We start from the raw sequence: 27,349 nt of genomic DNA, 5'->3' as shown, positions 1-27,349 counted from the left end.
CAAACAAAACTTATAGGATGCAGCTAAAGCAATGCTTAGAGGAAATTTTATAACTATAAATGCCTTTATTAAAAAGATCTCAAACCAATACCTAAACTTCCACCTTAAGATAATGGAAAAAGCACAAAATAAACCCAAAGCAAGTAGAAGGAAGTAAATAATAAAGATTATATAAAAACACAGTAGAGAAAACCAACAGAATCAAATGTTGGGTCTTTGAAAGGATCAAGGATCAACAAAATCAGCAAGTCTTTCAGCTAGACTGACCAACAAAATGACTCAAATTACCTTAACTGACAAACTTTCTGAGATCAATATTACATTACATACCATCAGCTACATTAATTAACTTGAATAAGAGCTGCTTATATATGTGTAAACCATAGGAGAAGAAAACCCTCAGTTTGCCATTTTTTCAGGTAAACAAAATCCACCCTAAATTAAATTTCAAGATCTGTGAAATGTGTCCCTTTTCTCTAGTTAACTACCCCATACACAATTCTGCTTTGGGAGGCTTCTTCCCCAATTTCCAGGTCCATCCCATACTTTTCTTTCCCATGCCACCATCAAAACTAGATAGATTTCTGACCAGTCATTTACACTTTTGTTATTGACAAACTACTCTTTCAACTTCATTCCCACAAAAGCATCACTACAACCAGCATTCCTAATCTGAGTCTGAGGTACCTAATGGTGGAATGAAGAGGTTTCGCACATTAAAGAATATAAGTTTCCACACAATCTCACCGATGAACACCACAAGCTGAAGCAAGTAGTTCATTTCAGTCTTTTGAATCAGAAAATATCCAGTAAATAGATTTGATTCCTTCAATTAAAAAAGATATTTTGGAGGGGAAATATGGGCAACAAGCTATTACCCTGAAAGTCATTTGAATTAGTTTTTGTTGTTACTCTTATTTTGTATTTTTCAGGGACAAGTGATTGGAGACTGCAGGAAGCATCAGAAGTTAAGTCCAAGAACGGTCCCCAGCTGCTCAGTACCAACCACATCAGGATCAGTGACACTGGGTGCCCATGTACTGTTTAGCCCCAGGGCCTGAACGCAGGGTCTACCAGAGGAGTGCCAGCAGCCCTATTGGCCTCTCACTCATGAGAGGGTTTTGATTTTGTCTTTTGATGTTAACTGCAAATGAGGCCACACCTGCAGCCAATGTCTGGCAAGTACGTGGTATCAGTTTTAGTCTATAAGATATGTATTTAAATATGCCAAGTTTTTGTAGCCATGCTTTGCCATTTCTTCATTTTTGTATACAAGAAACTAAAGAAGGGAGAAACCTGGGACTGCCTTTGCCTCTCAGAGGCTCTGCCTGATACCGCCCTCATGTGGTCCAGGGCTTTGTTAGATGCTGACCCTTCATCCGCCTCCGCTTCCTCTCTCTGGGGCAGCTCTGGTCCCTTCTCTCCCTGCCCAAGGCTCCACCGTGAACCTTCTTAGCTTCTGTTTTCAGGGATACTTGGTATGATTTTTTTATTTGCATTTAATGCTTTTCATTATTACCTTTATCCAACACATCTAAAATCTCTCAGCACATAATTATTCCATCTGTATTATTTTCTATTTCTAACTTAGATATTCTGCATCACAAAATCCCTCAGAATTGTGTCTATGTTATTGAAGTCATTAGTTTTACAACAATTATAACAACAACTAATAACATTTATTAAGTACTTGCTTTGTGCCAGGCACTCTACTGCTTTACATAAATTATCTCATTCTATCACATCTAACTGCATCTAAGCATATGCTTAAATTTGCCAGTAGCACTTAAAATTAATTAAAATAAGTATATGATTCACCTTCAAAACAAAGATCTCAATAAAATATTTTAAAGTCCTACAAAATGTACAACACTAAATTATTATAAGATACTATTAAATTTATGTTTCTATCATGGAAAATAAAGCTATAAAATAAAGTATCCACTTTCTCTTTAGCCTATTTATTTCTTATACCTTTCTCAAATTCCTAGAAACCTCAGCTTCTAATATGTCAAATAAGTATGATGAGATTCGTATATTCAATTAAATCCTTTAACTAAGAAAGTAATATATAAAGTGAGTATTATGTTCTTACATTAACTCCCAAATCATGTTTTATAACAAATCACCCTGACATTAACTGTGGTATGAGGGTTGCAAAGTAACATGAGATATGTTTTTTACTAATCCTTCACATTCCATTTTGGAGCTGTATGCTGTTCTTGATCAAAACTCTCATTTTATTATCAAGAATTACATTATTTTCTGAATGAGTGGATTTTCTGTTGGAGACAGGAAATGAAGGACTGCGAACACTGGAAATGTATTTTTCCTGTCTCAGTATTAATACATGATATATATTCATATTAATAACTCTGAAAACTAGTTTCATTTCTTCTACACATAAGCAATAAACAGTATGTGCAAAATATGAATACTAGCAGCAGTGATACAGATACATAATATGGGGTTTCTTTTGAATTTACAGCTATTTCTAATATTTCATTAGAGCAAGTGTACAGGCAACTGTCACAGATGTCCATCAAAGCTCGATTAGATGAAGACAAACAACGCAGGCTTTGAGGATAAACCGAAGCTGCAGCTCAAAGTTTCCGTTTCTCACCCAAGGGCACTATAGGACCATTGTCTTCCTCCTTTAAGGCAAAAAGAAGGAATCGATTATGTTACTGACACTCCTCCAAGGCAGACTGGAAAGTCTTTCTACAGTCCAACGAGACAGCAAAAACGAGAAGTTTCATAAGAAAATGTGGAAATTTCAAAAATATCTTCGTGCTCATGTTTGTCATCTCTGCAATTTTTCCACAAAGTCTAGCATAATTTTATTTCTCTGGCAGAATCTATTAATGCAAAATTTCATAGAGACATGTATTTTCAACCAAAATAAATAAACGAACGCTTGAACTGTTTTCTAAACAAAAAATTTACACGTCATGCATAATAATAAATAAAAATAAAGCTTTTAGTTACTGTCATTAATTTCCTGTGTAATAACTGCAGATGGTAACTGTTTGAGCACAAAGACCACTGCTTCCTAGTCCCCAAATAATGTGACATTTCTATTAAATAAATCAGGAAATAATAAATATAGAACAACACATGAAACATACATTTTGAGAGAACTAATAGTCTTCCCATTTAGAAAACAACATCAGCTAAGATTTCAGTTCAATACATCTACTCGTGTTGCCAGAGATGGGACTGGGGGAACACACTTTAATACAGTTGCTAAAAATAAACAAGTCCAATCTTTTGGACAACAAATATCTATTAAAATTTAGAGCGCATATACTTTTCACCCAGAATTCTACTTCTTGGAACTTATCATAGAGATATAACCACCTAATCATACAAAGATTTTATGTATAAGCATATTCACTGAAGCAAAAAAAACTAGAAAAAGCTAAATAATTTCCTTCCTTAATAAATTATGATACATAGCACAGGGAGATCAGCTCGGTGCTTTGTGACAACCTAGAGGGATGGGATAGGGAGGGTGGGAGGGAGGCTCAAAAGGGAGGGGATGCAGGGATATATGTGTACATATAGCTGATTCTGTTGTACAGTAGAAATGAACACAACATTGTAAAGCATTTATACTCCAATAAAGATGTGAAAAAAATAAAAAATAAATTATGATACAATGGAATACTTTAAAATTGTTCATACATGGTATGTGGGTGGATATGCTTGTACATATGTACATATACATGTCCACACATGTATGCATATGTTCACATAAATACATATAATTTCTGGAACAATTTATTAGAAAACATTAGTAATGCTGGGGTATATATTTCCAAACTAAAATTTCAAATAAGATAGTGAGTCATGACCAAATCTTTAAGATTATGCCTCATAGAAGTGATTTCAAAGGTAAAGTAGGACATTGTTTGTGTATGCATTTGACAACTATAACCCAACACATTTATAAATCAAAGTGACTGACATAAAACTGACTGATGATCCAAATTGTAAAGCCTCAGCATTTTAGAGCTTTTTAAAAGGAGCCTAAAGGTCAGCAATGGATGAAATTTTGCAAAAGGAAAATAACTGGAGTCCCCCATTTCCTAAAATGTGTTCCACATAACTCTAGTAGTTGGGTGGAAAAAATGAATCTGTATTCAAAAAATACTGTGGAAACTCTGATTACATAGAGTAAAATATGATTCTTTCATACAAAACCATGTCAGTCTCTAACATGCTAATGTGCACTGTAAATCTGCAAAAGAAAAATATTATATTCAGGATTCTCCAAATGTATGGGACAGTCACCTCTTGATTTAACAAACATCTTGATGGACCAATGCTCTGCAGAACACATTTGGGAAAGGTTGGTCTAGAGGCAGAAATTCCAAGTTTATGAAAGTAATTCAATTACGCTTTAATAATATATCCAACTACTCTAAAAATTAAGCTACCATGGTCTAAAACATCAATTAGACAAAAGATAGGTAAGTAAATATGCAGTCACTCTAATGACACGAGGTCAGGTTTTACCCAAAGCATTTTAACATTGAACATACAACCACAGTGCAACAGGTGCACAAGCTCTCAGGTGTCTTGTTCATTTTAAAGCTCTAATGGCTTGATTTACAGGATTCTCAATAAATGTAGAATGAATTCTAATTCAACTGAGTGTGGACTCTGCTGGTGAATTTAGATGCTCACTCTGTTAAAATCTCCCTCACAGGGAAACTAAAGATAATGCCCTATGCTTATTGAATTTTTCACCTTTACATTGTTCAAACAAAGAAAATGTCACCTCCCAAAGCCAAGGCACTCTGAGGATGATCTATTAGCTACCCACCCCCCAGAGATGGATGCTTGATCTCGTTCACTGCATGATACCAGATTAGCTGGAAAAATTACAAAAAAAATTTATGTCCCTGAGTTCAACTGATCACACTCTGGGGTGTGGATGTGGAATCAGAAAGACTCAAGTTCAAATCCCAGCTCTGCCACCAACTGGCTGGAACATTTTAGGCAATCTATTTGCCCCTTCTGAGCCCCAGATGGCAATGCCTACTTTGTAGGGTTTGTGTGAGAATGGAATATGACAACAGATATAATGTGACAACAGTGCCTCCCGGGCACATAACTGAGTGACTGGTGACTATTTCATTGATTTTACAGACATCTCACTAACTGAAAACTGAACTACGGTATGGCCTATTATTTTCTATAGCACGTGTTTGACATTTACTTTTCAGCATTTCAGAGAAATTTTTCATGGGATGGAATCATACTTGATCTCATCTGCACTGTGTTCCCAAGGCCCAACACAACATCTGGTTCAAAGCAAACACTCCAAGAAAATGCACATATGTATGTCTGTGTATGTGCGTGTGTGCCCACACATGTGTGCATACATACATTAAAAAGTATAACAAAATGACAGTAGCAATTGCTCCTGTCATTTATTTAACATTTTTATTTAACATTTTTACTTGTATAAAAAGTTAAATTTTTAACATTTTTATTAATGTTTTTATTTGTATCAGTATTACACATGCACATAGTTGAAAAAGTTAAGTAGTTCTAAAGGGTGTGTTACAAAAACTATCCGCTTCCCGTCCCATATGCCACCACTTTGCTCCTCCTCAACTCTTTGAGCTGATTATTTTATTAATACTGTAGAGCTAATCGGTATGATTGTATTACTACTCCTTTTCAGTTTTCTGTTTTAGCATTGTCTGTCAACTTTCCCTATGGAGAATGTCATTTGACCCTCTTTCCTCCTATCAGCCCCTACCTCTCTACACACACACACACACACACACACACACACCACTCACACACTGTAAACCCTTCCCTTCACTCCACCCTCCCAATACAGTTATATAATAATTTGGATCAATATTTGATTTCTATCATTGTGATGATGTAAATATTATTCAGAACTGAACTACATGTATTAATATATCATTAATTTTCCTTTCTTGCACAACTGGTTTTCTCTGGAGTGAATAACTATCTTGAGTTTTTTCCACCTACATCCTCAATCCAAAACTACCTACAGTTGTCTGACTCTCCTCTCAAGAAGTTAAGACACATTATGCAGTCTATCAACTTCGTCTTCCTGGAGGAAGCTCTTCTAGAACCTTCTCAACTGCTCACATCTGGACTCACACCCTCTATGCTAGCTACCTCACTTCACCATCATTCTGGGAATCTCCTTTGCCTTTCTCCTTTGTCGGCTCTCCTGTTTCCTGGATCCCACATCTGTTTTCTTGGTTTATGCCATTTTGGTGAAGCACATCTTCCAGTAGCTTCCTGGGAAATAAATTTTTAATGACCTTGATATCTGAACATGACTATTGAAAGTCTGGGTGAGGAACTGTAGGTGGGCTGCAACTTTCTCTCAGAATTCTGAAGGTCATTCTTCCCTGGCTTTTAGCTTCCAGTATTGCTGTTGAGAAGTCTGATATTTAAACTCCAGGTTCTTTGAGTCTGACTTGTTTTTTCCTCCCTGTAACTTCTCCCTCCATGTTCAGAAATTTCACGATGATAGTGCCTTGGTGTGGGTGCATTTTGATCTACTGCCCTGGAAATTCAGTGGGTCTTTTCAATTTGTAAATTTATGTCCCTGAGTTCTGAAAAAGTGTTTTGAATGATTTTGTTGCTGGTCCTCTCCTAAAATTTCTCTGCTCTCTCTCCAGATTTCCTATTATTTGGATAAAGAAATGACACTCGGAATACACAAAGGTAATCAGGCTGACCTTCTCCCCTTTGGGACCTCCACCCAAATACCCATTTATCTATATATAAATAATAAGAAAGCTTAACTATAAAAGGAAATGTTCTATCATCCAGTGATCATTGTTCATAATGAGACCTTGAAGTAAGGCCATAATCCTAAAAAGTCTTCTAAATCAAAAGCTATTTCAATATAATTATAACAGATGCCATCTTTCATGTGACTATTTCTGAACCTTAAATGATCTTCTGTGAAGAGACCCCCGGGGATGAGCGCAAATCAAATCACCATTGGAGAACTTCCTACAAAGCTATCAAAAATTTAAAAAGCACATGTGCCCACGTGTCCTTCACAAAGGCTGCTGCAGGTCACAGGGCTGACCTCAGTTCCAGTGACTTTGGCTCAGCTAATTGATAACCCACTGCCACGTCCCTCTTTAAGTAAGATAATTCAGTGTAAAATCTCCAAAAGAAGAGTCTTTTAAGAAATAGCGAGATGCTAGACGTAAGAACTCTTTCCGAATGCTCTCGGGGCAGTTTTTTCTCATGCTGCTTGGATTTGGAGTTAGCTGGGTTACCTGATTCGCTCCCAACACCAGGCTATAACCTCCTCAGGGGAGTCTATGCTGATAATGTGTATATTTGCACACAGTCCCTAGAATACTGCCATACACTGAACAGAAGGTTAAAAATAAATGTCCTTCCATTACAAGCAAGGGCAAGATAGGCACCTTCTTTTTCAACACACCCACTAATACCAGTATCAGGTCAGGAGGAAGGAAAATAAACAGAAAAAGGAGAAAGAGAAAGGAGAAGGTCAAGAGTGTCAACTGCTTTTGAAGACTGAAAGGACACAGGGTGGGAAAGATAACACAGGATTTGGAAATCAAAATCCAGGCATATCCGAAATAAGAAAGGGAAAACACCAGATATCACTGTTAATTATTTAACATTATTCTGGGAGTTCTAGAGGGTGCAATAAAATAAGAACTAGTAAAATTAGAAAGGAGAAGATGAAATTGTCATTATTTACAGATGTGACCAGGGTCTATTTAGAAAATACAAACAATCAACTAAAATGTCATTGGAAACTATATGAAAGGTTAATAAGAAAGCCAAGGACAAATCCAAGCAATTATTTTTTCAGTGAATAAATATTAACCAATATAAAAATGTAGTGAAAATGACACTAATCAAAATTGATAATGAATACAAAAACAATAATAACAGTAATAGCTCACATTTATTGAATGCTAGCCCCCTGCGAAGCACCATGCTATGCATTTTACCATATTTTGTTTAATCCTCACAACACCTCTAGGTGGAGGTATACTAGGAGGTATGACTCTTAGTATCCCTATTTCACAGATGAGGAAACTGAGGCTGAAAGAATATCAATAATTTGCCCAAACCATGGAGCAGGAGGTGAAAGTGCTATATTCCCAATCAAGCCACACCCGAGGCTGACTCCAGAGTCCAAATGCACATCTTATAGCAAATTCAGCCAGAGGAGAGAACTATACAACATCTAAAGAACATTAAAAAAAACTTTAATAAGCATAGACCTATGCATTGTTCCTTGATAGAAAGATTCAACATTATAAAGATATCAATTCTCCTTAAATTACTCTATGTATTCAATGCAATCCAAATCAAAAATTCTAGCAAGATTCTTTTTCTTCCTTTTTCTCTTTCTTTCATTCTCTTTTTCTCACCCTCTCTTTTATTCTTTATTTCAATCCTTCTGGTAAAATGATCCTATCGCTTATCTGGAAGAATTAAACACATGGAAATAAGAAAACTCTGCAGAAGAGATTAGTAAGGGATCTTGTCCTACCAAACACTGAAATATACACCAATGTCACAAACACAATGGTTGCTGCTCATGAACAGACAGATTAATGGAACAGAACAGGAAATTCAAGGATAAAACCAAGTATTCAAAGAAAGACTTAATATAATGTAACAGAATCATTTTTAATCAGATTGGCAAGAATAAGAAATTTGAAAATACTCAATGTCAGTGAAGGTGAAGAAAAATGTGTAGTTGGACACATGGTCAGTGGAAACATAAAGGGATACAACTCTTAGAGCAATTTGCACATATACAGTATTACAATTAAAACGCTCTGACCCAGTAATCTCACTACTAAGAAGTTTTTAAGGAAATAAATGCATATGTTAACCACAGTACTGTTGATTATAGCAAAGTACTGAAAATGACCTAAAATGTACAATAATAGAGGAACACTTGATAAATTTTAGTACATAATTAAAGGCAACTTATGTACAATCATTAAAATGTACACATGTATCTATTGAATGACATGAAAAGATATATCAAACAAGCAGATAGAAAAATATCCTGCATAATATAATCCCATGAGGAACATTATATGTCTAGATGCGCTTATGAGAGATATGCAAAAAGAGAGATCAAAAGAACAAAAATAATGATAAAGGTAACATTAATTAAATACTTAACACTGTGGACCAAAAACATGGTAAGCACTTTAATTGCATTACTTCACTGTATCTTCACAACCACCCTATGAGGTAGGTACTACTATGGCCTTCTTTTAAGTGATGAAAAAAGAGACTTAGAGATATTAGGAACTTTGTCAAGGTCATGCAACTAACTACCCCTGGAGTCAGAATGGAACCTAAGCCATCCCCCACTGAGGATGGGGGGACCTCCACGTTCACCCCAGTGTTCATGGTGACTGTCGCTGAGAGAAGTGTCTGAGAGATCCTTGTTGCTTCATTTTGTTCTGTACTGTTTGAATTTTCTGCCATGAATATGTGTCATATTTAGAGAAATCAAAGGGGTTACTCTTGCCACAGAAATTTCAATAGGTCAACGGAGATGAACACATTTCAAGAAAGTGAGGAGTAAAAAGGAGATGAGAAAGAGGTGGAAAGTATACAGAGTGATTGATTTTAAAAAGGGCAAAAACACCTTCAATCCATGGTGCAAGTATAAATTAGCGTTAACCCTTAGGGAGACTATTAGCAATGTGATACCAAAAATGAAAACAGGGGTGTCCTTTTTCCCTAGAAATCTCATTCCCAGGAACTTATCTAAAGAGATAAGGAGGCAAAGATATACAAGGACTTCATAATTATCTGCCCTTTGTTATTTGAAAGGCGTAGTGAAAAGAGCTCAGGGTTTGCAGTGAAACCTACCTGGGTGTGAACCCTGGCTTTGCCCTGTACTGGCTGTGACCCTGAGCAAGTTACTCAACCCCTCTCAGCCTCAGGGTCTCCATCTCTAAAATGGAAATAAAAGCACATGCCTCACAAGATCGTTGTGAGGATTAAATGAGATAAAATATAGCAGAGGGTCAGAAACATAAAAAAGCAGCTGTTCTTTCCCCTTCATCACTCACTAGTATGCGTCACTTAGAATGAATGGGTAAACATTAACTGAATCTCAAGGACACATCAGATTGTTTGGTATATTCTATACAACTCTGCATCAAAGTATCATAAAACACTAAACTTAGCTTTTAAAGTTCTTCACAAGCAAACCTATGTTATACTGTTCTGACACTTTCTCAATCTCAATTAGCACTACACTAATTAACAAAACTGTGTTACACACTACAGCGCGTCACATTTTTCTTCCTCCTTCCCTAATCCCTAGTGTGCTGTAAGGGTGATTGAATATCTAATTACTTCTTAATTGAATGCACATATTATACATTTCTCACTAGGTTCAAGCTTAATGCTTTCAGTCCAGAAATCAAAGTCAATGAAATTAAGTTGAAGTGGGATTTGGGCAACTATTATAATGAGAGAAGGTTTGTATTATGTCTAATTATAAGTAAATGTGGATTTTAGCATTATTTCCTATGGAAATATTTCAGGTCCAGGAATGTGCCGTAAGTGACTAATTTAGATGATTAATAACATTGTTATTCTTATTTACAATCTTTTATTTCTCATTATAGTGATTTAATTGCTGGGACCCAATAAATATAATCATTCTTGAAAGAAATGGTACCATTAGAGAACCACTGATTGTACCCATACTAAAATCGAATGAACACTCATATTTATGAAAAATTACATGAGTTTCTCTGCACTGTAAAGGTTATAGGAACTCTCACATGCTGCAACACAAGAAAAACATAAATCTTAGAATACTTGGAATATAACTGGTTACATTCATCAAAAATATTCATTTATGGCAAACCATAAAAAATATTACTATCAAAATGGTGTTCCAATTCAGTTCATACTTTACTGGGAGAGTATTTCATGAGGTTCTTTTTTTTTTTTTTTTTTCCCCTTTTGCATTATGCAGGATTAGAAGAACCTCTGAAGTAGGTATCTCATACAATGAAGGTTTGTTTGCTTGTTTGTTTCTAGATGTGGGGACCAATCATCTATAATAATTTAGCTGAAATTGATGACTGATTAAAAAAAAAATTTTTTTTAAATAATAATTTAGCTGAAGACCTTTTCAGGCAGAAGACTCGATTAAATAACTTTTTGAGATCCAGTTCGACTCCATGCTTCTAAGATGTGTTTGAGAATATTTTCTGCAGACAAGCCCTAAAGACCTTTATGAGTTTCTAACCACTAAAAGTATAAGAATTCAGAAATTTTGCAGGCATTTAAAGAAGCACTGTGATAGAAAACAGACCCATCCAAAACCAATGTGGTTTTATGGTTTTAACAATTAATTTACTGTGAGAATGGTGTTACATAGTGGCAAATTTCTTGATTGGAGAAACCTCCATATTATCCAATAAATATTTCAGATTCTGTCCAAGATATTGGGCATTGTCTAGACTATTTTAGCTTTGTATGCTACCAAAACAAGTTTTCACTGGCATGTTTGTTTAATTAAAACTGAAGTATCACACCAGTCAGAATGGCCATCATCAAAAAGTCTACAAATAACAAATGCTGGAAAGGGTGTGGAGAAAAAGGAACCTTCCTACGCTGTTGGTGGGAATGTAAATTGGTACAGCCACTACAGACAACAGTATGGAGGTTCCTTAAAAGAATAAAAATAGAGTTACCATATGATACAGGGATCCCACTCCTGGGCATATATCCAGAGAAAACTATAATTCGAAAAGATACATGCACCCCAATGTTCACTGCAGCACTCTTTACAATAGCCAAGACATGGAAGCAACCTAAATGTCCATCAACAGAGGAATGCATAAAGAAGATGTGGTCTATGTATACAATGGAATATTACTCAGCCATAAAAAGAAAGGAAATAATGCCATTTGCAGCAATATGGATGGACCTAGAGATTATCATACTAAGTAAAGTAAGTCAGAAAGAGAAAGACAAATATATGATATCACTTATATGTAGAATCTTAAAAAATGATACAAATGAACTTATTTACAAAACAGAAGTAGACCCACAGACATAGAAAACAAATTTATGGTTACCAAAGGGGAAAGGCGGGGGAATAAATTAGAAGTTTGGGATTAAGATATACACACTATTATATATAAAATACATAACCAACAGGACCTACTGTATAGCACAGGGAACTATCCTCAAAGTTTTGTAATAACCTATAAGTGAAAAGAATCTGAAAAAGAACAGATATACATATAACTGAATCACTTTGCTGTACACCTGAAACTAACACAACATTGTAAATCAACTATACTTCAATTTTTAAAAAATGAAGTAGTCAAAAGAATAAGGCAAATCTATTTGTACTAACATATAAATATCTCTAAGACCTATATAGTTAAATTGACAATTTTTTGGTATGGCTTTTTTTTTTTTGAATACTTTAAAATACATTGTTTCTCACCCTTGTGGGTGGCATGTCAGTACCTACTTTTCCCTTAACTGGTTTCTTCTTTAACAAACCCTTTTCCCTTCTTCAGGAGATGGCTTCCATCCCTAACAAAGGGCCTGGAGCAGGTAAGTTCCTCCACTCTCACGCCATGATCCTTCCATCACCCTCATGCCATTTCACTTCTATGCTGAGATTTCAGATCTCCTAGGTTTTGCTATATGTAAGCTATTTGCTATGTTTAGTTATGCTTAGTAACTAATACAAAAGAAAAGGAAAATATTAAAAAGAAGGTTGATCAGGGGACTTCAGTCTTTTCACCATGTTTCTGTATTTCCTCCATAACTGCTAACATCCAGCTACATATCAGTAGATGTAACACAGGTCAATTTTCCAAAACCCATTCAAGACTCTGCACCTTCACAGCTGAGACATTTAAGTCAGATGCCAATCACCCAACCTTCCACTGCGGATGGGAATAACAAACTACAATACCGCCACCAGCCCCCAGCGACAGATGTCGCCAGTGAGTCCTGTCACCCTTTCGCACTGCGCTCAGCCGTGGATGCAGAATCCTTCTCAACACTCACGACAGCTCATGTCGGTCAATCAGAGTTGACGCGCAAGTTTGAGGGCTCTCTGTCACCCATGTCTTTTATTTTTACAAATGTTTCTTCAACAATCCTATGTAGAAGAGAGGGGGGTGTTCCTGCAACAGCCCAGGTGAGAGCTGGTGCTAACTTTATGGGCTGTGATGATCACAGAGATGGATTTGGGAGCTATCCGAAGGCGAATCTGTGAACTGGACGATAAATTGGAAATGTGAGGTGAGGTGAGGTGAGAAGTGTCAAGTATGACTTGAATTCCTAAGAAAACTGGAAGAAAGCCAAGTCTGCAAAGGACGATCATATATTCAATCTTTTATATATTGAGTGTGAGATGCCTTTGATGCATCCAAAAGAAAAGTGAGGCAAACGGTTGGGCATCCAATTCTAGAACTTAACAGAGAGACCTGGGGTCGGCAGATAAATGAGAGGGTCATCGGCATTTGGTGGTGACAGAGGCTGTGGGTGTAGATGATCCACCTACAAAGAGAGGAAGCGCCACAGGCTGAGCCATGGGGACTCCAACAGCAAGTGGCCTCCAGGAAGGTCCCTTTGTGTGCTGGGCTTTCACGGTTCCCTGGCTCTACGATGAACCCGCTTTCCTAAGTGTCTGTGAACTTCATCATGGAAAAGAGGAACTGGAAAGGACAGACAGTAAATGAGGAAGAAACTGAAATGAATGCTTCTCTGTGAACAATGTTTTCTTAATAAGTCTCAAACTGGAAAAATAGAATTTAAAAACTGGCTTGAGGAAATTACCAAAAATGAGCATCCATGAGGAAAAAGACATAATACAACATGTTTAGAGGAGATAACCTGGTCTCGGTGATTTTCTTACGGAAAATATATGAAGTTTAAAATCATGAAATCTACTATATTTAGGGTATCATAATATATTAATGTTCAACATAAAAGCTGACCCATGACTGCAAGATGTTCTCTTTCCTTCCTCCCAAACACAATTTTGTTTAAATTCATGGGTGGGGAGGGGAATAAATCATTCAGCAATTTTTACCCACAATAAATTAACATTTCTAATACTGAAAAAAGAAAAAAAGGACAGATACGGAAGCAGGGATTATTTTCCTTCTTTACTAATCTTGAAGAAATGTCTATACAGCTTTGATACTTTTCATTCTTGGGTTAAGAACAATTTTTGTATCACAGAATCAAAACATAATAGATGGGTTGACCACCCTTGGTATTTTGGCCTTTTCCTGAAATCATATTGAGATCCTTTAGGAAATCCATTCATTTTCGGGCAATTCTATAGGATACAGTAAATAGAAAATAGCTCTACCATCGAGCTTTCATTTCTCACCCTAATGCTGTGCATCATATTAAATTATTGGAGTGAAGTCAGTCCAAGTTCTATTGACTGAAAATATGGCTCTGAGCTTTCCATTTATCCTGAAAGGATAATAGCTTTTACCTACTTGGTCATTCAGAGTTGACATTATCCCTTTCCCACAAATCCCCTCCTTTTCCATAATGGCTTAGTCTTTTCTAACCTCCAACTCTGTTAGGTTATAAAAGAAAGCTGCTATGAAATTGATGCTAGCTATAGCATTTATTAAAGCTAAGAAGACAACATTATTAATTGCAAAAGTATACATGGGGAAGAGTTCAGTACAGTCTGAATGTGACTTCAAAGACCCAGAACGGGTCTTTGCCCAAATATGAGGGTAAGTTTGACACAGGGATCAGAGATACTTGTTTAATAACCCTCTTTTTTCTTCTTCCTTTTTTTTTTTTTTTTTTCCTCATCTATTTGGAGCACACATATTTTCCCCTTTTAAGGGGGGGAAGGGAGGTTACTTTTTTTTCTGGAGAAAACATTTTTTATTCATAATTATATTAATTCTATGGCTAAAAAAATATGTTGTTTATAATCACATTGTTTTGTTCTAAAGCTAAATCAACTCAAGAAACAGGGTTTTATGTAAATAACAGATCTCACAAATAGATAAATTGTTAATGTAATTGGAAATAATGTTGCCAAGAAATGTAGGATATTTATTTACCTGTTTACAGGGAGGTTATTTAAAGAGCTCTGTGGCATTGGTTTTTACAGAAAATAATTATAATTAACTATAGTTACTGTAAACATGTGTGCAGTTTAACAGTATTTGAGTCACAGGGGAAGCAGGCAAATCTTTGAACAGTCAGAATGCTTTCTAAAAATTGGTTAATACTTAATGAAACAAACAGGCAAATAATCATTTCACTGGAAGGGTAGTACCAATATTATCATGCCAAGGGCAGCAAGGAAACTGGACATAAAGCTTGGTCTTATTTTGGTTTGTTGTTAAGATTTGGTTCTCCTGCATCGTAAAGAAAGTTCAGTGGGTAAATTGGCTCCTAGAAATCTGAACTAGCCCTGCACCTGGGTGACTTATGTGCTAACTCTTTAAACAAGTACAAAACCATAGTTCATACTTCCTGAATGGTAATATAAAAAGTCACAGATAATTCATGGGAGTAATAAGTCTTGGTTATCAAAACCCTCCAGATGTCTAGACATGTCATGCAAAAATAAATGTCATTTTAAGTCCAAAAACTAAAGTTATTTTAGTAAAGCATAGCTAAAATAAATCTGAATTATTTTGAACATTTTTTAGAGAACTATCAGAAAAAAAGCTTTTTTTTCCTTTTCAGTTCCAAGAGCTTAAATGAAACATTCATGCATTAAATTCAAAGTCTGACTGTCAAATCATTTCACTTTAATAAAAATTTGAATTACCTGCCTTAGGGCATTATTAAATATCAAATAAAAAGCACACATCCATAAGTCTGATTTCCCAATATAACTTTTATGTAGTAGTGTGACTAGATTTGTATTACACATTTCAAGATAAAAGGATCAAAAATGTATTCATAAAAGGATACGGTCAGAAGTGAAGTTGCCTTTGAAAGAATTTCTGCACCATTCTTATGGAATTTGGGGGAAAATGACCTCCTTTAAGTAATCTCAGCCACCAAGACTAGAACATAAATCCATCCTCTCTCTTAAAATATCTAAACTGCAATTAATCGAAGACTGAAAATTACACACTGTCCTCCTATCATACTATGAATATGAAGTATCTGAAATATATGTAATCTTTTCATAAACATATAAGAGAGTGTTTTTTTTTTTGTGTTTGTGTGTGTGTGTGCAAGAGAGAGATAAAGTAGTGATGGTTATTTAAATATTTAGAGACAGGCAATTCTGGTGTAGGACCAGATATGGATCAAAAATTCAAGCCAATAATCTTATTTCATAAAAAGCATCATTTATAGTTACCGACATTCACAGAGAGTATACCAAACCTACACTGGGGAAGTTCATAAATTCACATTCACCAACCTCACCGCCCTTCTCTGCCTGCCCTTCCATCCGGGTCGTGCCCGTAAGCCCTCCGGACCCTCACTCTGCACCCATCGCCCAGCTGCCTGGCAGCTAGAACCTCTTCTAGCTTCTACCCAACCCTCCTTAAACAGTAAAGCAAGTCGTGAAACGCTGTCTATAAACCGCCAGCTCCTTCCTTCCTGTGATAGCACACAAAGTGTCCATTCCCATAACAAAAGTCAGTCTCCACCTGTGCCGAGGACCCCATCCCCTGACAACTTTTCAGGGACTTCACTGCTAGGACTCGGCCCTCGAGAAACAGCACCTTCAGCCCCGCCCATCCACTGGCTCATTTACCCCCCACCACATACAGAAAAGTTTTACTACTTCTTTTGTTTAAAAAAAAAAAGTCTCATTCCCACCACAAAAAAGGAAATGATATATATGGGACATGACAGAGGTGTTAGCCAACGCTAAGGTGGGAATCATATTGTAATATAAAAATGGAGCAGGGCTTCCCTGGTGGCGCAGTGGTTGAGAATCTGCCTGCCAATGCAGGGGACACGGGTTCGAGCCCTGGTCTGGGAAGATCCCACATGCCGCGGAGCAACTAGGCCCATGAGCCACAACTACTGAGCCTGCGCGTCTGGAGCCTGTGCTCCGCAACAAGAGAGGCCGCCATAGTGAGAGGCCCGCGCACCGCGATGAAGAGTGGCCCCCGCTCGCCACAACTAGAGAAAGCCCTCGCACAGAAACGAAGACCCAACACAGCCAAAAATAAATATAAATAAATAAATTTAAAAAAAAAAAAAAAAAAAAACACACATCGTACACCTTAAACTTACACAACGGTATATGTCAATTATATCTCAATTAAAAAAAAAGCCTCCTTCACTCCCCCCCCCACCGTCGCCGCAGCCTTCCATTCCCCGCTCCGCCTCCCCTTCCCCCGCTTGTCTGAAGCTGCCATCACAAGGTATCTCCACCCCCTCCCTTCATGCCCAGCTTCTGCCCACTGCAATCGCCTCCACCGTCGTCCTGCCACCCTGAGCGCCAGCGTGGCGACGCTCCCTGACCTCTGTCCTGCAGTGCTTGCAACAAGCGGCTCTGCCAGGCAGGTTGCTCGGGTCCAGCTTCCAGTCTCACTGCCCAATGGCTTTGAGCGGATGACCTAACTTCTCTGTGCTTTGGTTAACTTGTCATAAAGCATCCCGTAAGATTTGATGAACATCCGAGGTCATCCCCAGGTAGCATGAGAACATTATACGTACACACTTGTATGTATAAAATCTCTATGCCCACGACTCCCACATTCTGTTCAAACCTCTTTTTTGATCTCCGCTCTCGAAATTCCAGCTTCCTTCATGCCAGGCCCACTGTTGTGACTGACAAGCCTCTCTCAGTCCCCTCCCGCTCTCCATCTCAGACAGCCTCCTCCGGCTTCCCTCTTGACACTCAATGGCACTCTAGCCACACAGTTTCTAAAGCCCCAAACCCCGGGTGTTATCTCTGATATTTCCATCTCCCCCCACCCTCGTCCAATTTATCCCTAGATATCACTTTCCAAGACCCTTTCACATATGTCAACTTCTCTCCATCTGTACTGCTCCTAGGCTGGTATCCACGCCTGCACGCCTTTCACCTTGGCTACCCAGTGGACCTCTAACATATCCTTCCACCGCCACAGCCTGGCCCACGATAATCTGATCCATTCGTTCTCCAGCCACTGTGATCTCCTGAGAAGGCCACTCCCCTAAGAACGCTTAGATCTCAGCACACTGACGATGAAATAAAGATGTCTTAACACGGCTGCCGGGGCCCTCTAAGTCATAGGCCCTGCCTGACCTTCCCTTTTCAGTTCCATACCCCAGACTCACAAGGCTTCTTTCAGGTGCATCAATGTATCAAATTCTTATCACCTCCACAGAGACTGGGCCCTCGGGGTCTCTGCAAAAGATATTCCCTCTATCTGAAATCTCCTTCACTCCATCTCTTGGTTCTTTTCATTCATGGAGTTTATTACAGTTTGTAACTGTGTATTTTTTTTTTAACATCTTTATTGGAGCATAATTGCTTTACAGTGTTGTGTTAGTTTCTGCTGTAAAACAAAGTGAATCAGCTATATGCATACGTATATCCCCATATCCCCTCCCTCTTGCGTCTCCCTCCCACCCTCCTTATCCCACCCCTCTAGGTGGTCGCAAAGCACGGAGCTGACCTCCCTGTGCCAGAAGTGTTTGTTTCTCCATTGTCAGGTTCCCCCCATCTCAGACTCTAGCTTTTATGAGGGCAGAGACCACATCTGTTCTTCTCATCTCTGTATACACAGAACCAGTCACATAGTAGGTGCTCAATAATGATTTCTGACTGAATGTTATTTTAATTCTTTAGCTCATCCATTATAAGGCTCAGCTTAAAGCACTCTGGGATGTTCTCCATTGTTATCATATATGAATTACTGAAAGTTCCTTCTCATTCCTCCCACAGGTGACTTTGCCTGGCCTCATCATCATCATCTCCATCATCCCCATCATCTACTGGCTGACACAGAAACTGAGAAGGAACGAAGGACTGGAACACGGTTGGCTGATACAGGACACACGTAAGTTCTAAGGAATTTCTAATTTCCCTAACGACGTCCACGACTCCAAGTGTTACGTGTCATGATGGATTCAAAGTAAAATCAACACGTTTCACCCCTTAAGAAGCCTGAAATCTGACACAGGAAATAAGAAACATACAAATAGCTAATTGGAAGAAAAAATGTGAAACAAGAGGTACAATATAAGGGACAAGGAGAGAATTCCTGCTGAGGGCGGTTTGTGAGTTGGGCCTGTAGTCAGCTAGGGTTTCAAGGAGCAAAAGGAGAGGGGGGAAGGACTGGGTGAGCAAAGCACATTCACAGAAGAGAAAAGACAGACTGGCTGGAGTACTGGGTGCATGAGTGGAGTAATAATAGAGGGGCAAGAAAAATGGAGAGGGAAACACACGGACAAAGTGATCACCCTTTAAAATTCCTATATCAGCTGTCTGGCTCCTGAGACTGTGAGCTCCCTGAGGCCAGAGATTTCTGTTCCTCTGTGACTCCCCGGTCCATTGCACCCTTCACACGGGATGAGAGTACATACTCTTAACGGCCCATTAAACAGTCAGAGCTCTTACCTGACTCCTAGGAAACTGTTCCAACAGACGCTTCCCTCTTACGAGAAGCAGTGGTTTCCCAGCAACGCACACTGACCTAGGTACATGCCCTTGGGCAATCTACAAGGTGAAGAAGTAACCCAGTACAGAGGCATTTATGTATATTTTATCTTTTCCATGTTTGTGATGTTTTACTTTGTTAGTCCTTAAGGGTAAGGAATACATACATTGAATTCGATATATTAAAATGTACAGATTATGTTTTAATCAATACAGAAACATACTACATTCAGGTAATTAGCAAGAGCTTCTTGATCTATCGAATGAGAGCACTTCCACAGGACAAGTATTTTCATTCATGCCAGATCTGCCCTCACCTACCTACCCCGATAAGCAAGACGACCAAATCTGCACTGAACAAGGGCCACTTTGAGGCTCAACAGGTCCCCCAGTCCCTTCCCTTATGCTCCCCCATCAATAGGAGGTGACAGCTGCAGTTTCAAGGGTGCGACAACATAGTAAAGTACCAAACAGGTACTTGCGTGTCACTGTTCCCCTGCCTCAGGTACCTTCCCTTATGGAAGCTGATATTAGAGCAAAACTTAGAATGAAAGGCTGCTCTGCTCGAAAACATAAGGACTGTAGATTTCTGTCCAACACCGCATGAAATTTTTACAAACCACCTGACTTGTAATTAATGGGGCTTGAGAATGTGTCCTAGATTTAAATGAAGTGCGTTAACATTGCAAAATTATGAGGATCATCATGAGAGTCGCTTTGGTGCGACAGGCTCATCAGCTGTGTACCTCATTTTCCTTGCTTAATCCGAACATACCCAGATGAAGACGCACCGGCTCCTGCTCTCTTCAGCTACTGAAACGCGGCTCTTATGACTCTGTCACTGAGTGGCTGAGTGGGTCTAAAATTGTCTCCCAAAATCCCATCACAGCCTTCCACAAGCTCTGCCCCTTTTGCGTGTGTCCTCAGCCTTCGAAATTCTTCAATCTGAAAATAAAAGCAGAACAAAACAGATTAATCACTTACCGGCCATGAACAAGACTGCAGTTTCATCAGTGGCTTAAAATATGCATAAATTATAAGAATTTAGAAAGAGACAATTAAAATTAAACTTCAAAGAGAGAAAAAGAACTTCATCCTTCCAGACCTAAGACATTAGACACAACCCCTGCAAGAAGAATGAAGACTGCAGAAGTAGGGGTATGAAGGTCTGCAGACAACCCAAACTGCCATGGAAACCTGCTGGATCTGTCTGTACAAAAATGATACACACTTCTCTCAAGAAGCTCTTACGGCCGCCTGTGACATAATGAGAAAAAGTGAACAAATGAAGCAGTGTTCTGAAATGCTTCCCAAGTATCTCTTTAAGTAATGAATTCTGGTGTTACTGTATGCTAACACTGACCAGATGTTAAATGTATTAGATGGAGGTTTTTTCATCAAAAGACTCTCTTTGCTGTTTGTCTAGCCCTCTGGAGAGCACAGGTCCAAAGAGTGCCTCTGATTTTCCAAAAGTTTAAGCCCATCTTCCTCCCTTGGCAAGAGCGATTTTCAAGTTCATCTCCCTTTTCAGGAAGCCTCCCCAGATACCGTGGTTTCCTGTTACACACGAAGAGGTTCCCACAGTCCCACGGGACCGTTCCCATCAAATGCACTGCAGTTTCCCTGACTTGCCGGGTCGGCACCTGCTAAGAATCCATAGTCTGCCTGACACAACCCTCTGGGAAGTGTCTGAACAACAAGTAAACACGTGATAAGCATTCGCCAGGCTCACTGCCATCTAGCGGTTGACTTACCTCTGTTAAGTCATCGTCTGTTATTTCATTTAAATGCCCCATAAAATCACATGCCACAGATATTCTTCACTCCTTACACAAAAGGAGAAACTGAGGCCACATGGGTTAAGGAAGTTTCCAAATTAGCCGGGTCTGACAATTCCAAGTTCACCTGCTCCTTTCCCAGCTCCACAGCCACCTCTTCAGAAATTCTAATCATCAGTAGACCCTACATCTGGCACTTATCCCAGGATGTTGAGCAAATGTGATCTGAACAGCACCAATCCACCAAAAGTTCAACATCTGTGAATTAGAGGCTTCTGTCTACAAAGGTTCATACAGCACACCCATAGACTTCTCCCAATCATAAGGTGAAAAAAATGTGAAAGATTAACTAATCCAGGGTTCAAATAAAAGTCTAGAAACCCCTAGACTTTAGAGGACCCATGAAACTCCTGAATGACATGTAAAAATTTACCTGTGTAGTAGTTTCTTAAGAAGAGCTTCCTGACTCCAAAAGAGTTGAACCTCACAAGATTCAAACCATTCATATAATGTGTCAGAAAACAAGAGTTGGGGAAAATTAAATGGCTTGTTAGATCAGAACCCAGGTTAGAAATTTGACTTCTAATGTTCTATTTTTCCATGTCTTCAAATACTGTTTGATTTCACTAAATGGGATAATAAGCCCGATCCAACTAGAATTGTCCTGTTTTTTAAAATAACTGCCACATGCTGTATTTATATAGAGGTGCCAGTCAGCTAAGCCATTAGCTGTTTAATCTACATAATGGTCTTCCACTAGACCGTCACAGGGTCTTAAAAGGGGGAATATGGCAGCACCCATATTGCTTGCTGCATCTGAAAAATGTCTAGAGCCACGGCAGCATGAGAATCCCCTGTAAAACACATCTCTCTGAAATGCCAATTTTTCTGAAGTAACCACCCCTCGGGACCCTTTAGTCACTTCAAACGGTTTCAAGTACACACTGCGTTATCTCACGTTGAAATGAGACAGAGTGAGAAAGGAACAGAATAATACTCCAGGATAAAAGTCTTCAGCAAAATTCAAATGTCATGGCTGTACAGAGACTATCATTATCCCATATATCAGGATGTACAATTTCATCGATTTTTAATGCTACTCTACTTGAACACGGTATTTGTTTTTAGCCAATTTGAAAGAGAGAGATGGAGAGGGCAGAGCTCCAACTCTTCAGAGACAAGTCCTCACCTTCTGAAGGTAGCAGAGCTGAGCAGCCACTCTCCTCTGAACCCGGGTGGCAGGCCAGTGGGTCTAAGACATTTACTGCAACCTCCTTATTGCAGGACCCCGATGATTCACTCAAAGTTCAGCTTTCAAACTGCTTTCTTCATGAGTGCATTTAAAGGGCTAATTTCTAGGGTCTGAGGTTTGGCACTCATTAATTTTAGTAGTTTCCGAGGTCCTATGCACATCCTATAATAGACTTATTTTGACCTGCAGTTCATGTGTCATCATGTTAAAAGAGAAAAAAGAGAAAAATAACACATAAAAGTCGGTGTTCTCATCTTATTCTCTTTCATCACCAGGCGATGATGATACGTGAATTAGAGGAACAGAATTCCTGTGGTAGTAGTCAGATAGAGGGAACAAAGCAAATTGTACTGAAATAGTCCATGTATGTGTATATATAATGAGATTTCATATATATATATACATACATATCTCTCCACCTTTCCTGTACTGAACCTTGTTGTTTTAGTTTCATTTTCTTCTACCCCATTATCTTTCTTTCTAAACTCATTGCTCTCTCTTCCTGACCTTTCATCCCTAAAACAACCCTCATTCTGTCACTGATCACTCCTTAATCTGATCTTTTTTTTTTTTTTTTTTTGAGGAAGAGCTTAGAGAAGAGAACTTTCTTTCCCCAGGAACACTGATGTAAACTCTCCTCTCATCCCAATCCCCAGCTCTGGGCTCGGCCACTGTCGTCCCATCATTAGGACAGTCACTAATGAGCCACACAGATCGAAACTTACTCCAGACGTAGAGATTACAGAGCTCGTGACTCCATGGGAAGTGCTCTGTGTCATGGAAGATGCTGAAGAAATACACACAAACTTTCTCGCAAGTCCCTAAAAATAACGCATTTTAAGAAAGGACAGAGGCAGTCTCGCAGGAGCAAGAGAAAGTCCTAGAGTTTCACTGCTTAAGGACAGTAGCCACCAGCCAGCCCCACGTGGCCACCAAGCACTCGAAATATTGTTAGTCTGAACTGAGATGTACTGGAAATGCAGGATTCATACACACAAAGTCAGACTTCGTATGAAAATAAGGATGTGAAAAATCTCATCGATGGTCTGTTATACTGATTACACGTTAAAATGATATTTTTGATTCACTGGGTTGAAACAGACTACCTGAATTAACTTCACCTGTTTATTTTGACGTTTTTACTGTGGCTACTAGACAATTTTCTCTCACATATGCGGCTCACATGGTGTTTCCATCGGACAGGACTGGTCTAGTGCCGCCCAGCACACCGGCCTTCAGGCACTCAGCATTCTGGTGTTAAGACTGCTGACCTCAATTAGCTGGGGACATAAACGCAGGTAGATGAGAAACAGTGGTTCTCAAAGTGTGCTTCCTGGACTAAGTGCCCCAGACCCACCAAATCAGCAACTCTGGGGTGCGGCCCAGCAGTCTGTGTTTTAACATGCCCTCCTGGGGGGGATTCTGTTACACACGCAAATTAGAGAAACACGGACACAGAAGAAAATGCACAACAAATGTTCCAAATCACTTGGAATCATTCTCAAACATAACCGTGCTGGGGTCCCACAGCATCCTGGTTTTCAGGGTTAAAGGCCACTCAAATCCCACATGGAGCATAAAAAAGCCTGTTCCTCAGAGGTCCAAGACCAGACGGGCTCCCAGACCCCACAGGCCACAAGCATCCCGTGCCAGAAATCGGGCTAGGAAGAGTCCCCCTTTTCAATCCATAGGAAGTCTGAAATGCAGAAGGATGAAGAAGAGGCAAGATTGGGAGGAAACAAACTTTAAGATGGTTTTCCGAGTTCTAACAGGCGTATATCCACACGGTGAAAACCAATAACAACATCCATATTCCTCTGTTTCACTGGCGTTACTTGAAGTTGAAAGAGAAAGGAATAAACAAAGACAGACACATGTAATTTGGGAAAAGTACGTTAAGTTAAGAAATAGAAGCAGATGAGTAAGAGGAAAATGCAGAAAAAGTAGGGAGAAAAAAGACAGGAAAATGAGAGTAAAACTGAAGAATCAATTATTTGTGTGTGTGTGTGTGCGCATGCTCACATATTTGTACATGTGCCATTATATCAAAATACGTTTGATCAATTCTGAATATTGTTCACATTTTAATGTCACTGTGAAATCAGAATGTGTCTTACAATTTCTGTTGTCAGATTTGATTAAATTTGGTATTTTTATTCTGCTCTCAGAATCCCATTCCCAAACGTAACAATCCAGCTGAGGGAATTCCCTGGTGGTCCAGTGGTTAGGACTCTGTGCTTTCACTGCTGTGGCCTGGGTTCAATCCCTGGTCGGGGAACTAAGCCTCACAGTGCAGCCAAAAAAAACCAAACAAAAACAAAAACAAAAACAATCCAGGACTTCCCTGGTGGCACAGTGGTTAAGAATCTGCCTGCCAATGCAAGGGACACGGGTTCGAGCCCTGGCCCGGGAAGATCCCACATGCCACGGAGCAACTAAGCCCATGTGCCACAACTACTGAGCCTGCGCTCTAGAGCCCATGAGCCACAACTACTGAAGCCCGCATGCCTAGAGCCCATGCTCTGCAACGAGAAGCCACCACAATGAGAAGCCCGCGCACTGCAACGAAGAGTAGCCCCCACTCGCCGCAACTAGAGAAAGCCCGTGCATAGCAACGAAGACCCAACGGAGCCAAAAAATAAATTAATTTAAAAAAAAAAAACAAAAAGGGCTTCCCTGGTGGCGCAGTGGTTGAGAGTCTGCCTGCTAATGCAGGGGACACGGGTTCGAGCCCTGGTCTGGGAGGATCCCACATGCCGCGGAGCAGCTGGGCCCGTGAGCCACAATTACTGAGCCTGCGCGTCTGGAGCCTGTGCCCCGCAACGGGAGGGGCCGCGATAGTGAAAGGCCCGCGCACCGCGATGAAGAGCGGTCCCTGCACCGCGATGAAGAGTGGCCCCCGCTTGCCGCAACTAGAGAAAGCCCTCGCACGAACCGAAGACCCAATACAGCCAAAAATAAATACATAAAGTAGCTATAAAAACAAAAACAAACCAAAAAAAACAAAAAAACAAACAAACAAAAAAAAAATCCAGCTGAAAAAAAAAATTTTTTTTTTTTACTTTGGCTTCCTAATGCTTAGACCACTGTTTATCTTACAGTAATTTAATGGTTACAGATCACTTTTTTAAATGTTTTAAATTACACTCATCCAAATCCATCCAATTGTGTGGGTTTTTTCCCCTAGCATAGGGTGTGCTAACCAGGAATAACATGAAAAAGTCAACCCATCAGGAGCTTCCCGTCCCAGAGGCTAGAATTCTTAGTGCCCAGGAAGATGCAAATGGTCCACGACAGGCTCAGCTGTCAACACCACACTTCAGCCGCTGGCTCCTTCTCCTCCCCACACCCCTCCAGCGGCTGTGCATTTCCTAGGAAAGCATTATGATCTCGAGCTTTCTCCTTAATTACGTTGCAAGTGCAGACACTATTATCCTGTGACAGATGACGCATTTCAAGATACAATTGTTTCTACAATAATATCCAGCTGCTTAATTACATGTTACGCCTGTAAGAGGACACATTTTTTCAACACAAAGTTTTCTATTTCTCAATATAATCAACTTAGTAGCCACTCCACCTGCTGTTTGCTATTCCTTTTGTTATGTTCTATATCAATCCTCTCTCTTTCTGCCTCCGTCTCTATATTTCTCTGCTCCTCTTTAAGTACAACAGGATGAGGCTTCTCAATTTTTCTTGGTTTTGATTCTAGAATCACATCCTCTCTCTGGGGTTCCTCTTGTTTTTACTGCCCTCTCTGGACCTTCTCTATTTTGGGCTCTCCTTTCTATGAAATTGTATGAGCAGCAACAGTGAAACATTCAAGTCAAGGACAGACTGATTTATATTCTCCTAAAATTATAATTGTTTCCTAAATCACTCTAAATTCCATTTTAATATACACGCGAGTGTGTGTGTGTGTGTGTCCATTTCAACATTCCTGCCCTCTGAACAGATGCTATAATGGAGCTCTGTGCTAACAGAACCTACATCTTTTTCCTTGAAAAGCCACAGCTAACTGGAAAGTCATCTATTTCCAAGAGTAGTTGGGATTATTCCTTCCAATGTACATTCCTTTGGCTCTGGCTCCCTTTGAGGAAGATACAGCTTATTTCCCAATAATTGAGGAGTGTCACTTAGTGAGTTAGGGCTAGACTTTGTCACTGGCCTTACCCAAAGGGACAATACAAAGCAAGGCTCCCTTTGAAGACGGCGAGACTGAAAGGCATGATGATTTGTCTCTGGATTTTCGCAGAGCATACTGGTCGACGTGGAAGTAAAACATCCTCGTTCACATTTACAGACTGTCAGTTAACATTCCCCATACCGTGCTAGCAAGGGAATCCTTAATGGAATTCTAAGTGGAACTGAGAATTTTCTTTTCTGTGGCTCAGCAAGGTTAATTCGAACTGACTTGCAATAAATAGACATTTATTGTGGTTACAGAGAAAAATTTTATTTTTCACTAAAAGATTTGACCTATTTTTAGAAAATTACCTTTAAACTGCTGAACAAATGTGACTGTAGACCCTGAGCTGCTTCTACTACCTCTGCCAGTCTCCTCTCCTTGTGACTAACGCCAGTTAGAACTTTTACCCTTGGTCCCCTTCTCCTTTCAGCTCAACACTCCATGGAAACATCTCCCTTCAGTTAACAATTCAGTTAATTGGCACTGATGGT

At 39.2% G+C, this 27,349-nt stretch overlaps 1 protein-coding gene across 2 annotated transcripts in view; it reads right to left on the bottom strand.

The window, feature by feature from the left end:
- Positions 1–4: 4 nt before the first annotated feature.
- The window catches only part of CA8 (carbonic anhydrase 8), a 230,125-nt gene continuing 202,780 nt past the window's right edge, over positions 5–27,349 (bottom strand). The window contains exons 12-13 of one of the 2 annotated variants that reach the window (XM_036830406.1): positions 20,415–20,584; positions 5–2,654 (exon numbers count right to left, since the gene is read on the bottom strand). In XM_036830406.1, coding sequence (XP_036686301.1) covers positions 20,450–20,584 — 135 coding nt within the window. In that variant the 3' untranslated portion in view covers positions 5–2,654; positions 20,415–20,449. The remainder of the gene's footprint in view (positions 2,655–20,414; positions 20,585–27,349) is intronic. The other variant, XM_036830405.1, reaches the window with a different exon arrangement.

Source organism: Balaenoptera musculus, chromosome 17, assembly GCF_009873245.2.
Source record: "Balaenoptera musculus isolate JJ_BM4_2016_0621 chromosome 17, mBalMus1.pri.v3, whole genome shotgun sequence".
NCBI classification, from domain to species: domain Eukaryota; kingdom Metazoa; phylum Chordata; class Mammalia; order Artiodactyla; family Balaenopteridae; genus Balaenoptera; species Balaenoptera musculus.
The sequence above is the reverse complement of the archived record's forward strand: the minus strand, read 5'-3'. Positions and strand labels throughout refer to the sequence as shown.